The 13,222-nt window shown below is 42.1% G+C and overlaps 1 protein-coding gene across 1 annotated transcript in view; it reads left to right on the forward strand.

The window, feature by feature from the left end:
- The first annotated feature begins 3,630 nt into the window (after nt 1-3,630).
- Nucleotides 3,631-13,222, forward strand: part of LOC103609377 (glutamate receptor ionotropic, NMDA 3A-like) — a 47,824-nt gene continuing 38,232 nt past the window's right edge. Inside the window, exon 1 of the mRNA XM_008593707.1 lies at nt 3,631-4,485. Within this exon, the coding sequence (XP_008591929.1) occupies nt 3,787-4,485 (699 nt within the window). The 5' untranslated portion in view covers nt 3,631-3,786. The remainder of the gene's footprint in view (nt 4,486-13,222) is intronic.

Genomic DNA, 13,222 nt, shown 5'->3' on the forward strand with positions numbered 1-13,222 from the left:
CTGTTGAAACATTTAATCCTGTCATTCTTCCACTTAATCTTCCTCCCCATTCTGATAAGAAGCCAAAGTTCTTCACTGCCTTACATTGTCACCTCCTCGTTGTCCCTGTATCCTGACCTGCCACCACTTTGGCCCTGCACCATTTCACTTAAGCCACTCTGAGCCCCTCACTATTCTTCAAATATTCCAGAAATACTCCTGCCACAGGGCCTTTGCACTTGCTGTTTTTCTGCTTGGAAATTCTTGGCTTGAGTATCCACATGAATCACTCCCTCACCTCACTTTGGGTCTTTATTCAAAAGTTATCTTCTTAGTGAGGTTTTCCCTAGATTTCCAATCTAAAATTATAACTCACCCTCCTTTTAATAATTCTTCTTTACTGCTTTATTTTTCTCCTTAGCACCAGTGAACATATCTGTTGTAGATTAAATGTTTCCCCCAAATTCACTAAAGCTTAAATTGTGTCTCCCAAAGTTCCAGACATTGGATACTTGGCCCCTACCGTGACAGTGTTGAGAGGATGGGAAATCCTATTATGGTAATTGAAAGCTGTGGCCTTGAAGAGGTGACTAGATTGTAGGACTGTGCTGTAGTGAATGGATTAATAATGGTGGTAAGGGGCATGGTTCTGAAGCCTTCAAAAGGAGAGCACATGAGAGTGCCTCTCTCTCTGCTCCACCATTTTCTGTGGCCTTGAAGAGGTGACTAGATTGTAGGACTGTGCTGTAGTGAATGGATTAATAATGGTGGTAAGGGGCGTGGTTCTGAAGCCTTCAAAAGGAGAGCACATGAGAGTGCCTCTCTCTCTGCTCCACCATTTTCTGCCATGTGAGACCCCTTTATTCCTATAAAGCCACCCACCAAAGAGGACACTCACCAAATGTGTTCCCTAGATTTTGGACTTCCCAGCCTCCAAAACTGTAAGCAGTAAATTTCATTTTCTTGTAAATTACCCAATTCCAGGTATTTGTTATAAGCAGCAGAAACGGACTAATACAATATCCTACTTTTACTTATTTGTATGTTTTATTGTCTGTCTCTTCCTCTCGATTATAAGCTCAACATTAGCATTTTGTCCACTCATTAACTATGTGATTTTGTGTAGTGGGAGGACACTCAAGTTCTCTGAACTAGAGTTTATTCATCTATCTTCAGGACTGTCCTCTGGGGATGCCTGGTATAATGGTAAGAGCTTAATACTTGATTGTTGAATTGACGACTGAGTCTAAAAGAGCTTTGAAAATTATGCCCTTCGAAGAATGAAAACAGAGGAGAAGGAGAAAAAGAAAAGGAAAAAGAATATGTTAGGAAGGGAGTGAGAAAAATCCTTAAACCACAGAGATATAAAAAAGAGAACAAGCAACAGCAACAAAAATAAAAGACAGAAAGGAAATCAGTGCATCATAATTGAAAAGTCCAGGAGGAAAGAAACAAAAAGCACAAGAAGGAAGGGCCGTTCTTCACTGTTCATTCAGTATTCACAAGCTTTAACTAGAGTTTTATCATGAGTTGGGACAGTACTATTCTCACAAACCAGGGAATCATCTTCTCTCCTATGAAAGACCGGTTCAGCCAATCCCTCAAGGTAGTCATGAACTTGCGAGAGGTCTAAAACACATGCAATGACTCTAGGATGCATTAATGATCAGATCAAACTATTCTCCATCACCATCTATTTTCCTGGGAACCTGACCTGAACATATGCGTAATGCCATGTACTGAGATTAGAACACTGAATTATGGTCATAATCTGGGGTGTTATACTCTTCAATGCACACATACTCAAACACAGACAAATACACCTCCATACTACACAATTAATAGATCCCCAATCTTCCTGCAATGCTAGCAGCATAGAATTAATTTTACAATATTTTTATTCAGATTTCGACAAATGGAATCCTCTGGAGCAAGAAGGAATTTCCAGCAGGCTAGGGGCAGCTTATCTCCCATTCATGGGATGCTCTCTTGGGCCTCAGATTCAGCCCCTACTGTGATTTTCACTTTTCTCTCCTGGGAGCCTTCTCTAGCTAGCACCCCAGTGTTGCAAAAACGATTTGAATGTCATATAAGTGTTGTTCTTAGATGCCTTTATAGGTCCATGTTGAGGAAAACAGCATTCACTTTGCAACCTTCTTGGGATTTTTCTTTCGCTAGAGCCTCTTCATCCCAAGGATTTAAAGCATGATGGATACTTTAGCTCCTGAATCAAAGCAACCCTCCAGAGTTAAAAGCTAGCTGTATTTGCATAACAATTTAGCAGATCCAAACAGCAGGGCAAGGGCGGGTGAAATAAATTGCTAAGGTCGTGGTTCTCTTGAAGTGTTATCAATGCTTGCTCTGCCCCATGGCTATCTCTACCACCTTCCTTCTAAATGGTACCGGGGCATAAAATAAAATTAATCTGTATGCATGGAAAACCACAGGCCCACCCTTAACGCTTTTCTTTCCTTCTAATTGCAGATTATCAAATCGTGGAGGAAAAGATGAAATCATGTCCCATGATCTTACTATATTACCATACAAATGAAATAACTTACTAGAAACAGTGATCTGGGGCTCTTGGTCTAAACCAGGAACTGCTCTTGACTGTACTTAAAACTCTAAAAGTATTTTGAATCTCTTTAATTTCTTGAACAAATAATTGCTTCAAATTCACTTTAGTTCTGAAAAACTAAAACATATGGATTCTTTAAAAATGTAAAGGCCCACACGCCAGAGAAAAGGAATCTGAGAAGATTAAATGTGTAAATAATTCCTGCTTTAATACCGTCAGCTAGAAAAACCTTTTAAGCGACACATCGAAGACAAGCTCGTTAAAGTCACAGCCTCTCTGAAGATCTCCCAGTGAGCCACTGGATCTTATAGATCTCACAGGCGCGACTCCAAATTCAGAATTCTCCTCGGCTCAGAGTCCTTGCCCTCTTAGATGTCAGGGAATTTCGCAAACTACGACTTTAAGGGGAGAGGACTTTCCAGGGGCGCGGGCTGTGCCACCCGGGAATCTCACCATCCGCGGGCGCTTAGCGCAGCCAAGCGACAGGCCGGCGCCAGGGCGCAGCAACAGGGAGGCGCCGGCTGAGGCGGGGAGAACTTTGGCGCTCCAAGCAGAGCCACCCTTTGCTGGCCAGTCGTGTCGCTCCTCCAAGGAAGCCAGCCGCGGTGGCGACTGAGCGGAAACATAACGAAAGGAAGGAAGAGACGAAGTAGCGAGGGAGGAAGGGAAATGAAGCCAGCGCTGGGGGAGCCCGCGAGCGGGTGGCCGACAGTGGAGCAAAGCGGATTTCGCTTCTTTCCCGCACCCCGGGCGTGAACGCCCTCTCCAACGCGACCCCAGGAAAGAAGTGAGCAGAAAAGAAAGAGTCCAAGTGAGAGCATTGCTCCTCTGTCACCGCTGACTCCTTGGCACTCCGGCAGCTTCTCAGCCCAGCCGCCCCGCGGGGCTGGACGCAGTGCCCGAGGCGCCCTGCAGATGGGGCGGGCAGGGAACAGGCGCCCAAACTGCGGGTGACAGGCGCCGGCCCGCCCGCCTGCCCGGCTCCGCGCAGCAGGGACTGGGCGGGCAGAGGATGCGAGGCGGAGAGACCCGGCAGCGGGATCTGGGACAGCCGAGGGAGCGTTAGGCTACAACTTGCATTGACCTGAGACCGCTCCAGCTCCTGGGACCGCTTCGCCGCGTCTGGTGAAGCCGCGCGCGGGACCTGGAGGCGGAGACCTTAGGCGGCGGCCGCAGAGGGACGAGCCGGGCGCAGGAGGGGGCGCGCTTTCTCCCTGTGGGTCTCAGTAATGAGGAGACTGAGTTTGTGGTGGCTGCTGAGCAGGGTCTGTCTGCTGCTGCCGCCGCCCTGCGCACTAGTACTAGCCGGGGTGCCCGGCTCCTCCTCGCACCCGCAGCCCTGCCAGATTCTCAAGCGCATCGGGCACGCGGTGAGGGTGGGCGCGGTGCACTTGCAGCCCTGGATCAGGGGCCCCCGCGCGGCCAGCCGGGCTCCGGACAGCAGCCGGGCAGGAGCCCAGCGGGATGAGCCGGAGCCAGGGACTTGGAGGCCCCCGGCGCCCTCGCCAGGCGCACGCTGGTTGGGGAGCGCCCTGCATGGCCGGGGGCCTCCGGGCGCCCGGAAGCCAGGGGAGGGCGCTGGGTCTGAGACTCTATGGCCGCGGGACGCCCTCCTATTCGCCGTGGACAACCTGAACCGCGTGGAAGGGCTGTTGCCCTACAACCTGTCTTTGGAAGTAGTGATGGCCATCGAGGCGGGCCTGGGAGATCTACCGCTTTTGCCCTTCTCCTCCCCTAGCTCGCCATGGAGCAGTGACCCTTTCTCCTTTCTGCAGAGCGTGTGCCACACCGTGGTGGTGCAAGGGGTGTCGGCGCTGCTCGCCTTCCCCCAGGGCCAGGGCGAGATGATGGAGCTCGACTTGGTCAGCTCAGTCTTGCATATTCCAGTGATCAGCATCGTGCGCCACGAGTTTCCGCGGGAGAGTCAGGTGAGCGGAGTGTGGCGCGCGGCACAGTGATGGGCGCTGCTGGGGACCGCGACTCAGCCGGGGAGGAGAGGCGAGAACAGGGCCGGGTGAAGTCGGAGGGACTTGGGGCTTCATAACTTTGATACGGTTTAAGGATTTGATCATGTCCGTAGGTGGTAGGTAGAAGGACCTCAGTAGAAGTAGAATAAAGCATTTTAAGCGCGGGTGGAAATAAAATGCGAGTTTGGGGTCGCGGGTGGTGGTAGGAAGGGGGACGATTACGCCAAAATCATGTTTTGACCAGTTGGGAAAAATCCAGGGGACGCCCGACGGAAGTAGAAGTCGGGGTTCTGAAGACTAGTGCCGGGAGTGGGGGTGGGGGTCCCTGACACTGCTAGAGTCGTACACCCCCGTGAAGAACTCTGGGAGCATTATCTGCTCTTTTCGACTTCTTCGGTTGTGCCTGACCCTCAGGTAATTGTTTAAGGAAGAAAACACATGCCTCTGAATTCCTTTGAGTAAGTAGAAAATCTGCAACTAGTTCAGAAGCAGTAAGTAAAGAAGAGCGATTCATTAGTCTTGGGTATCGGTGCATTAGAAATATCACCTGACAGCGTAAAAACGAACTGGGTGGACGCATTGGGGGATTGTTTCTTTGTCCCTGCCTTTCTTCTATGTGATGTATGCTCAGGGGCTGGTAAGCAATTGCTGCATTCAACCCATTTCTGCTCCTATTATCTAAGAATAAAGGAATAGGAATCTAATGATTCAGTTTTCTATGAGTTAAATATATATATATATATATTCAATAAAAGAAGCTATTTGTGAACTTAACTTGACAAGTAACGATGAGGAGATAAATATTTAAGAAGACACAGGATACTTTTAGGAGTTTCCTGCATTTTATACATTACTTTTATCATATCAGGCTGTATTAAGCCTCGCACAAAGTATTTATGAAGCAAATAGGTAATTGGCATTGGTCCCATTTTAAAGATTTAAAAACTAAGGAAACTTCTGGAGCTTGATCAACATTGGTCAGTGTACTAGTAAGAGAGTCCAGTCCCTGGAGAATTTCTGACTTTACATCATTTTCACTCTATCTCTTTAGCTGGAAAAATATTTCTAATCTTTCCTCTTCCACTTTTTATATATATGCAGAGATAAAAACTAAAATGGATAAGGGCAATATGCAAGTGAAAAGTTTGAAAGAATCTATGCATAAAATATAAAGGAAGTACTAAATATTTCTTTTTCTAGAAAAACAAATCTTACATTTTTAATCTTAGGAAAGGCGAGTACAAGCTACTTTCAGCAGTTGCCCAGAAGGTTCCTATTTAATGCTGAACCATAGAGATTTCATCTGCAGAGTGCAGGTTGATTAACTTTTATCTAAAATATTTCTGTCACCTGAATCTGAATGATTGTAGGCAGCAGATGGGAAGGCATGGAAAACACAGGTGCACAATGCTGCCAATGGCCAAAGTGTTACAAACATGAAATTGCATCCATAGGGTGCATCATTATTAATATATATGCAGAATCAGACCTAACAAAATGCAGGAGTCAGCATCACTTGCTTCTCATCATTGCTTCTTTATTACCTAATTCTTCATAGGTTGCCAATAGTGGTCATAGTCTCCAGACTCGTTTCTATTTGTAGATGGTTTGGCAAAAGTCATAAATAGCAAGAGTTTCCTCCCCTCCTCCAAAATAGTGTTTCTTAGTTAGAAGGGAAATTATCTGCGTTCAATAATGGATGTGTGCAGTATACAGAACATTACAACCAGGGGACCAGAAAAACCATGAAGCAGCACCTAGAATCAGTAAACTTCAAAGCTTTAAGACCACTGGGGGAATAAAGTCCTCCGGGGACAACCCTTACAAGACGACCATAAAATGAATACTGCCAAGAACACTTACTTCTGTATTTCAATTTAGAAATTTTATATCACTGTTGTCAATGTTACCTTCATGCTACACATCTTGAAAGGGAGAGATTATTTTATTAACTCAGATTTAGTGTGTACAACTGAAGACATTTTCTCTCCCTTTGTATTTTAAATTCAAACATCTCTAACTTGTTTGACTTTTAGTATATCATTTAAATGTCATTCTATAATATTCTATGTTAAGCATGTCCTGCTCAATGCCATCTCACTGGAATATGTAATTTTAGGATATGATCATAATCTGCTTTCAGCAAAATAATAACTGATCTTTCCCTTTCTTCTCCTGAAAAGTAGACCTTTCTCTGATACTCTGGTGTGATTTTTTTAAACTTTCAAAATATGAAAGTGTGTCAAAGTCATTTTACACATTTAATAAAATTGATTTAATTTAGCCGCTATCCTTAGAGTCGACTGACCAGTGACCTAATTTGTTGATTGTGTTAGTGCCTGAATAAAGGATCCTAGAAGAAAGTGGACTTATTCACACAACCAAGTAAAACAAAATTGTGTCTTATTTAAACAAATAAAAATTGCTTTTAGAGTAGGAGCAGCAACAGCTGTTTTCTCTCACTTTCTTTGGGCTGCTGATTTCTTTCATATGAAGGTTTTAATTAATAAGTAATCACTTCATAACATCCTGCCAGACTCTTGAATGGAAGGAGATCCCAGTGATATGATCAAACCCCTGGTAAAAGCATTATTGTTTTATTTCAAAATACTATTTATTCAAAATATAAATACATAGGATCATCAGCTTGAAGGAGACCAACTTCCTTCAAAAAGGGAAATTCATTAAAGTAGTTGAGTTTAACTATCAACTTTTGCAAGGCATATGCACTACATAAAAAAGGCTTAATAAAACATTACATGCAGGAAGGGATCATATATTATCACTACATAAAAAAGGCTTAATAAAACATTACATGCAGGAAGGGATCAAAGCATGTTTTTATCAAAAACTTTCTCACTTCACTACCACACTCAAACTCACACTTGAGGCTAGTCCATTTTATTAAAGTGATCACTTTTTAGTTCTAAATTCTATTCCTATGACCTTCAAATAATGATGCTGTATATGAACCTAGTTCCATTTACATTTAATTTACATTAAGTTCCTACAGTTCTTTCTTTCTCTTCCCTTCCCAGACTACTTTTTCTTCTAGGGGTTTTGTGTAGCTTCTTCAAAGTTAACTCTTTAAAATTTATTGCTGATGTAGTGACAGATACATTTTTTCTAAAATATATATCTCACGTTAATTCCACATTCGTTCCATTAGGCAGAGTTAATGAAGTAATATAATTGGCTTGGATCCAAACCCATGCAATTCAGAAGTGATTGCACTCTTATTTTCAATTCTTGTTGAATGTACCAAACACATTTTTGCCTATCTCATCAGCCATGTGTGCTAAATAATTAATATGTTTATTTTCATGAAAGTATGTGTTCTTAGATGGTCCGTTTTTTCTGAAAATAAAAGGCTAAGTATTAAAGTCTATTTATTAGAGTTTGGTTAGCACAATGCTATTTTGCATGGTACAGGGGACAGAACAATGATACCACTACATATCTTAGGTGTCTCCTAAGGGGACTAGTAAAGGACACTTATTTTTAAGATGTCTGTTCTCAGGTGTGTTGGTTTTCTTTGACTTGCTCTATGCAAAACACGCTCTCTCTTCTTTTGGGTAAATGTATTCTGAAATTCATGATTAATTGCTGGTAGTAGCACTGGAAGATAAATGATTTTAAATTAAATGTCAAATGATGCAAAACTTTTTCTAGTAGTGATCTTTTACAGGTTCCTCCTGAAGAACAGAGATCCGGGATTAATTTGGAAGTGTTTTTTATTTTTAATTTGGTAATTTATTTATAGTTTAGTTATTTTTCTAGATAAATAGAGCAGAAGAGACTGGCAGACACCATCTATTGGGCAATTAGTCTGTCTCACCCACTTTTCTTGGTGCTTACCACAGAAGAGTCATTAAATCCATAAAGAATGTACTTGCTCTTGATCTTACTCATCTATTATATCCTGGAGCTAATTTATGATTGAATCAGCTAAGCTATCTAATGACCAATTTCAATGTCTAATTCCTTAGTGTTTTATCTTCTTGTGTTGCAGAAAGTACCATGAATTTTGAACTATTAGTTTTTATTTCATGAATACTCCCAAATTCCAACCACATTGGTTAAAAGAGCTCAATATAATGGAAAAGATATGAAATAGTGGTCAAAAGATTCCCAATCCACTGCATCTCTTATTGGCCACATAATCTTGGGCAAGTGACTCTATCTCTGAGCACCTATGCTTATCAGTCAAAGCAAGGTACTTGACCAATAACTGAATAGTTTTGTGCATTAAATGAAAAAGTGTAAGTACTTTGGAAAAATTTATATTATTAGCCAAACAACTAGTAGAGCGGTGTTGGTCACGATCTGATAAGAATCAATCAAGTCCTAATTCTAAATTAATTCTTCATTAGTGATTACTAACCAAAATGGAATGGGATTCACAGTGTAACATGTCTCCATTCCCCACCTTCCTGTGTATACTCTCCCTCATTTTTTTCTCTTGATAAAAAAAGAAAAAGTAAGTGGGTTTAGCCAAAAGAAGAACTACGTTCCTAAGTAGGTTACACACATGCCTGAGAAAAGAAGACATACCACAGTACATTTTCTGTACCAATGGCAACTTTTTACCTATGGCACATCTAACACAGCTTCTAGAGCCTTAAGAACTACCATAGAAACTTCAATAAGATGTCCAAGGTTTTTGAGAAAGGTTCGTCTTTCACATTGGTCATAAGTTTTTTTGAAAGCAAATTCATTATTCATGAGACTATGGTTAAACAGAGTCTATCCCACCCTCACCCCCATTCCACCAACTATACTATTAAGCACACTATTTGGCTCACCAACTTTTTTTTTCCCACAGCAAGTCTTTCTCGATAAAGAAAGCAGTGTGTCGATTTATACTGGCACAAGCTCCTTATTCTCATCATAGACAGATAATTTGCAAACTAGCTACTTTGAGTGCCATGGCCCCAGACAACTATGTGGGGCTCTCTTAGCATTTTAATGACACTACTGAATGTAAAGAGGAGAAATCTCATTGTCTTTTCTCCTGCCTATTCTAGCTACTGTCACATGCACAGAAGAGTAGAGGAACTATTCAACACCAGAAATGTGATGCCAAAGCTATAAAATTAGGCAAGAAGAAAGAACATTTCTTAGCATCTGCCACATTGCTTTTTGAGTAAATGCATGGAAATCTTTAAGCCACTTAGTTGTGTCTGATTTTTCCTTTATGAGATGGCAGGAGAAAACAGCAGGGAAAAGGTGAGCTAACAGTAAGCCAACCCTCTCCCACTCCTTCCCTTTCTCTCAACCTGACACCTCAGCCAAATTCTTAGATCTTTTTTTAAATGTGTAAGGTTCATGTACTTTCAGGGAAGTCTGTCAAATGTGCTTGGTCTCCTGCATTGAGGGGGCAGGTTGGTCCCTGACCTGGGCTGATATTATGTCAGCAAGTGTAAAACCTGGTGCTGAAAGGCTGGTATCTGATTGGCCAGGGTTGGTCTAGCTATGGAGATGAGGCTTCAAGGGTTCAAGTGGTAAAGAATTAAGCAGGATGACTCCTTTTTTAGTGAGGCTGAAATTATGCCTTATTATTATTCATTTGAAGCATAGATTCGGGAAAATTTTTAATTATATATATTTTTGTGGCATTTATGCATTTCAAGCCTTCTTCATAAATGTGTTTGGTTGTCAGCCTACAACCAAAGAACAGACTGGATTCATCACTGCTTTCTTAATATCCCAGAGAAAAGGATAAAAGAGAGAAAGATCTACTTCCAGGTTTGGTTGTTAAAAGCATATTATACATTAAATATTAAACAATGGGGATTTAATTAATCAAATCATGATATATCCTTACACTGGATATATGAACTTATTCAAAATATATGTACTTCTAGGGGCTGACCCATGGCTCACTCGGGAGAGTGCGGTGCTGATAACACCAAGGCAGCGAGTTCGGATCGTGTATAGGGATGGCAGCTTAGCTCACAGGCTGAGTGTGGTGCTGACAACAACAAGTTAAGGGTTAAGATCCCCTTACCCGGGGCCGGCCCAGTGGCGCACTGCTACAGTGCGCTGCTTAGGAGCGCGGTGGCGCTCCCGCCGAGGGTTAGTGCTGATAACACCAAGGCAGCGAGTTCGGATCGTGTATAGAGATGGCAGCTTAGCTCACAGGCTGAGTGTGGTGCTGACAACAACAAGTTAAGGGTTAAGATCCCCTTACCCGGGGCCAGCCCAGTGGCGCACTGCTACAGTGCGCTGCTTAGGAGCGCGGTGGCGCTCCCGCCGAGGGTTCGGATCCCACATACAGACCGGTTCCCGCTCACTGGCTGAGCAAGGTGCGAGCGCAACACCTAGGGTTGCGATCCCGTTGCCGGTCCGGTCTCGTACGGGTGCGACACTGAGGGTTGTGATCCGTTGCCGGACACGAAAAAAAAAAAAAAAAGATCCCCTTACCAGTCATCTTTAAAAAAAAAAAGAAAAAAGAAAAAAAATCTGACTTCCATTGAAAAACAAACAAAAAAATATGTGTACTTCTATTGACACTGAGAGGTAGAAAAAATTTTACAAAAATGTATGTAAAATGTGACCTCATTGCTATAAAATGTGAAGTCTGAAATTTTATTTATAAAAATGTTAAAAGTAATTATAACCAGATGGGAAAGTCCACAATTTTCCCTATCCATGCTTCTATTTCTCTGAAAATAAGTATGTCTACCTACAAAATTAGAAAATAAGAGAAAAACATAGGGTATCTTCACACTTCCTCATTCATGCTTTCAATATTTCAATATGAACACAGATTTCCGGAAAAATAAATTGTAGAATATGTTTAAATATATCAAATTTTCATCTATTTTATTTTCTGCTCACAATTACTTTGTGAGGCAAGCAGGACAAATATTCTTGCCTTTGTAATGCAAATAAAAAAATGAGACAATAATAACATATAGATAGAGGAAATGAAAGGTGAGAGTTAAGTGTCTAGGAGGTTGTAGGGCTAAAATTCAGACACGGTTCTATGACTATGTTTTTGAGAAGCGCAGACCTATGTTTGATCTTAGCTGTACAACTTCCTAGACATTCTACCTTGGAAAACATGTCTGATGTCACCATGTCTCAACTTTTTGAATCTTAAAATGTGAATATCTCATCAGTTTATGGTGAGAACCACATTATGTATGCAACGTTCTTATGATGTTCTGATGATGATGATGATAATTCTTTCAGTGCAAAGTATTGATTAGGCAAGATTAATAAAAAACTAATAAGGATATGAAATCAAGTATTCTAGCTTGTTCTCCAGAGCACTTCAATATGCATTTTCAATATGTATATAATATTCATGCTTAGGACATCCAGCTCCAGTGAACTGACCCTGAGGAAGATGAAGATATCTGCTGTTTTAAAACCCCACTTAGAGGTCTGGTCCATTGAAGTGCACCCACAATTTAGGTGTATGTAAAATTGATCAGCAATAAAGTGAACTTTGAGGTCCAGTTTTAGCTAGTTGCTTCTTTATATGGGGTCAGGATGGTCAGATCTTTGGAGCAGTTTCATCAGAGGTTAAAAATGATGTTGTGATCTATTACACGGTATTAGTGAGGAACTCTCAAGACTTTCCCTACTACCCTAACTTCTCATAGGAGCCTCATAGGAACTAAACTTCTCGTAGGAGCCTCAAGGAATAATAGAATGGAAATAACAGTTTCACTTTATAAGTAAATGCACTATTGCCCAGTGCCTTGGTATATAGCTCTTTAGAAAAAGATTGAGTTGGAATATATGGCTTGGGCTTCATGCTTGTGTGACATTTCCTAATTCTAAATCTGGACTTTCACCCCCTTCTATCTGGGCAAATAAAGAAGGAAATGGCAGAAGAGATGGAGTTCAAAAGGTGTGGGTCTGTGGAACAGTAGTTGGCTTATTTTGCTGTGGTAGGCTGAATAAGGGACCCCAAAGCTCTCCACATCCAAACACTCAGAACCTGTGAATATGTTACCTTCTATGGCATAAAGGACTTTCAAGATGTGATTATGTTAAGCGTCTTGAGAAGGAGAGATTATCTTGTATTATCTAGGTGGACCCAGTATAGTCACAAGCATCCTTATAAGAATGATGCAGGAGGAGTCAGAGTCAGAGAATGTCATGATTTAATGAAGGAAGCAGAGACTGGAGTGAGGCACATTAAAGATGGAGGAAGAGGCCATAAGCCAAGGAATACAGGCAGCCACAGGAAACTGAAAAGGCAAGAAAATGGATTGTCCCCTCAGGGGATCCAGAAAGAATGCAGCCCTGCCAGCACCTTGACTTTTGATCAGTAAAACTGATTCCAGACTATGACCTCCAGTCATAAATACAGGTTGAGCACAGTCTGAAAACCCAAAATCGGAAATGCTCCAAAATCTGAAACTTTTTGAGTGCCAACATGATGCTTGAAGGATATGCTCACTGGAACATTTCAGGTTTCAGAAATACATACAAACCGGTATGTATTTTTCCAAAATCTGACAAAATCTGAAATCTGAAACACTTCTAGTCCCAAGCAATCTGGATAACAGATACTCAACCTAGATTAAGATAATAAATCTGTGTTGTTTAAAAACACTAAGTTTCTGGGGCCGGCCCGGTGGCGCACTGGATAAGTGCGCCACTTGGGAAGCACGGCGGCGCTCCTGACCGAGGGTTCGGATCCCACATACAGACCGGTTCCCGCTCACTGGCTGAG

This window comes from Galeopterus variegatus, unplaced genomic scaffold, assembly GCF_000696425.1.
Source record: "Galeopterus variegatus unplaced genomic scaffold, G_variegatus-3.0.2 Scaffold9544, whole genome shotgun sequence".
Taxonomy (NCBI): Eukaryota; Metazoa; Chordata; class Mammalia; order Dermoptera; family Cynocephalidae; genus Galeopterus; species Galeopterus variegatus.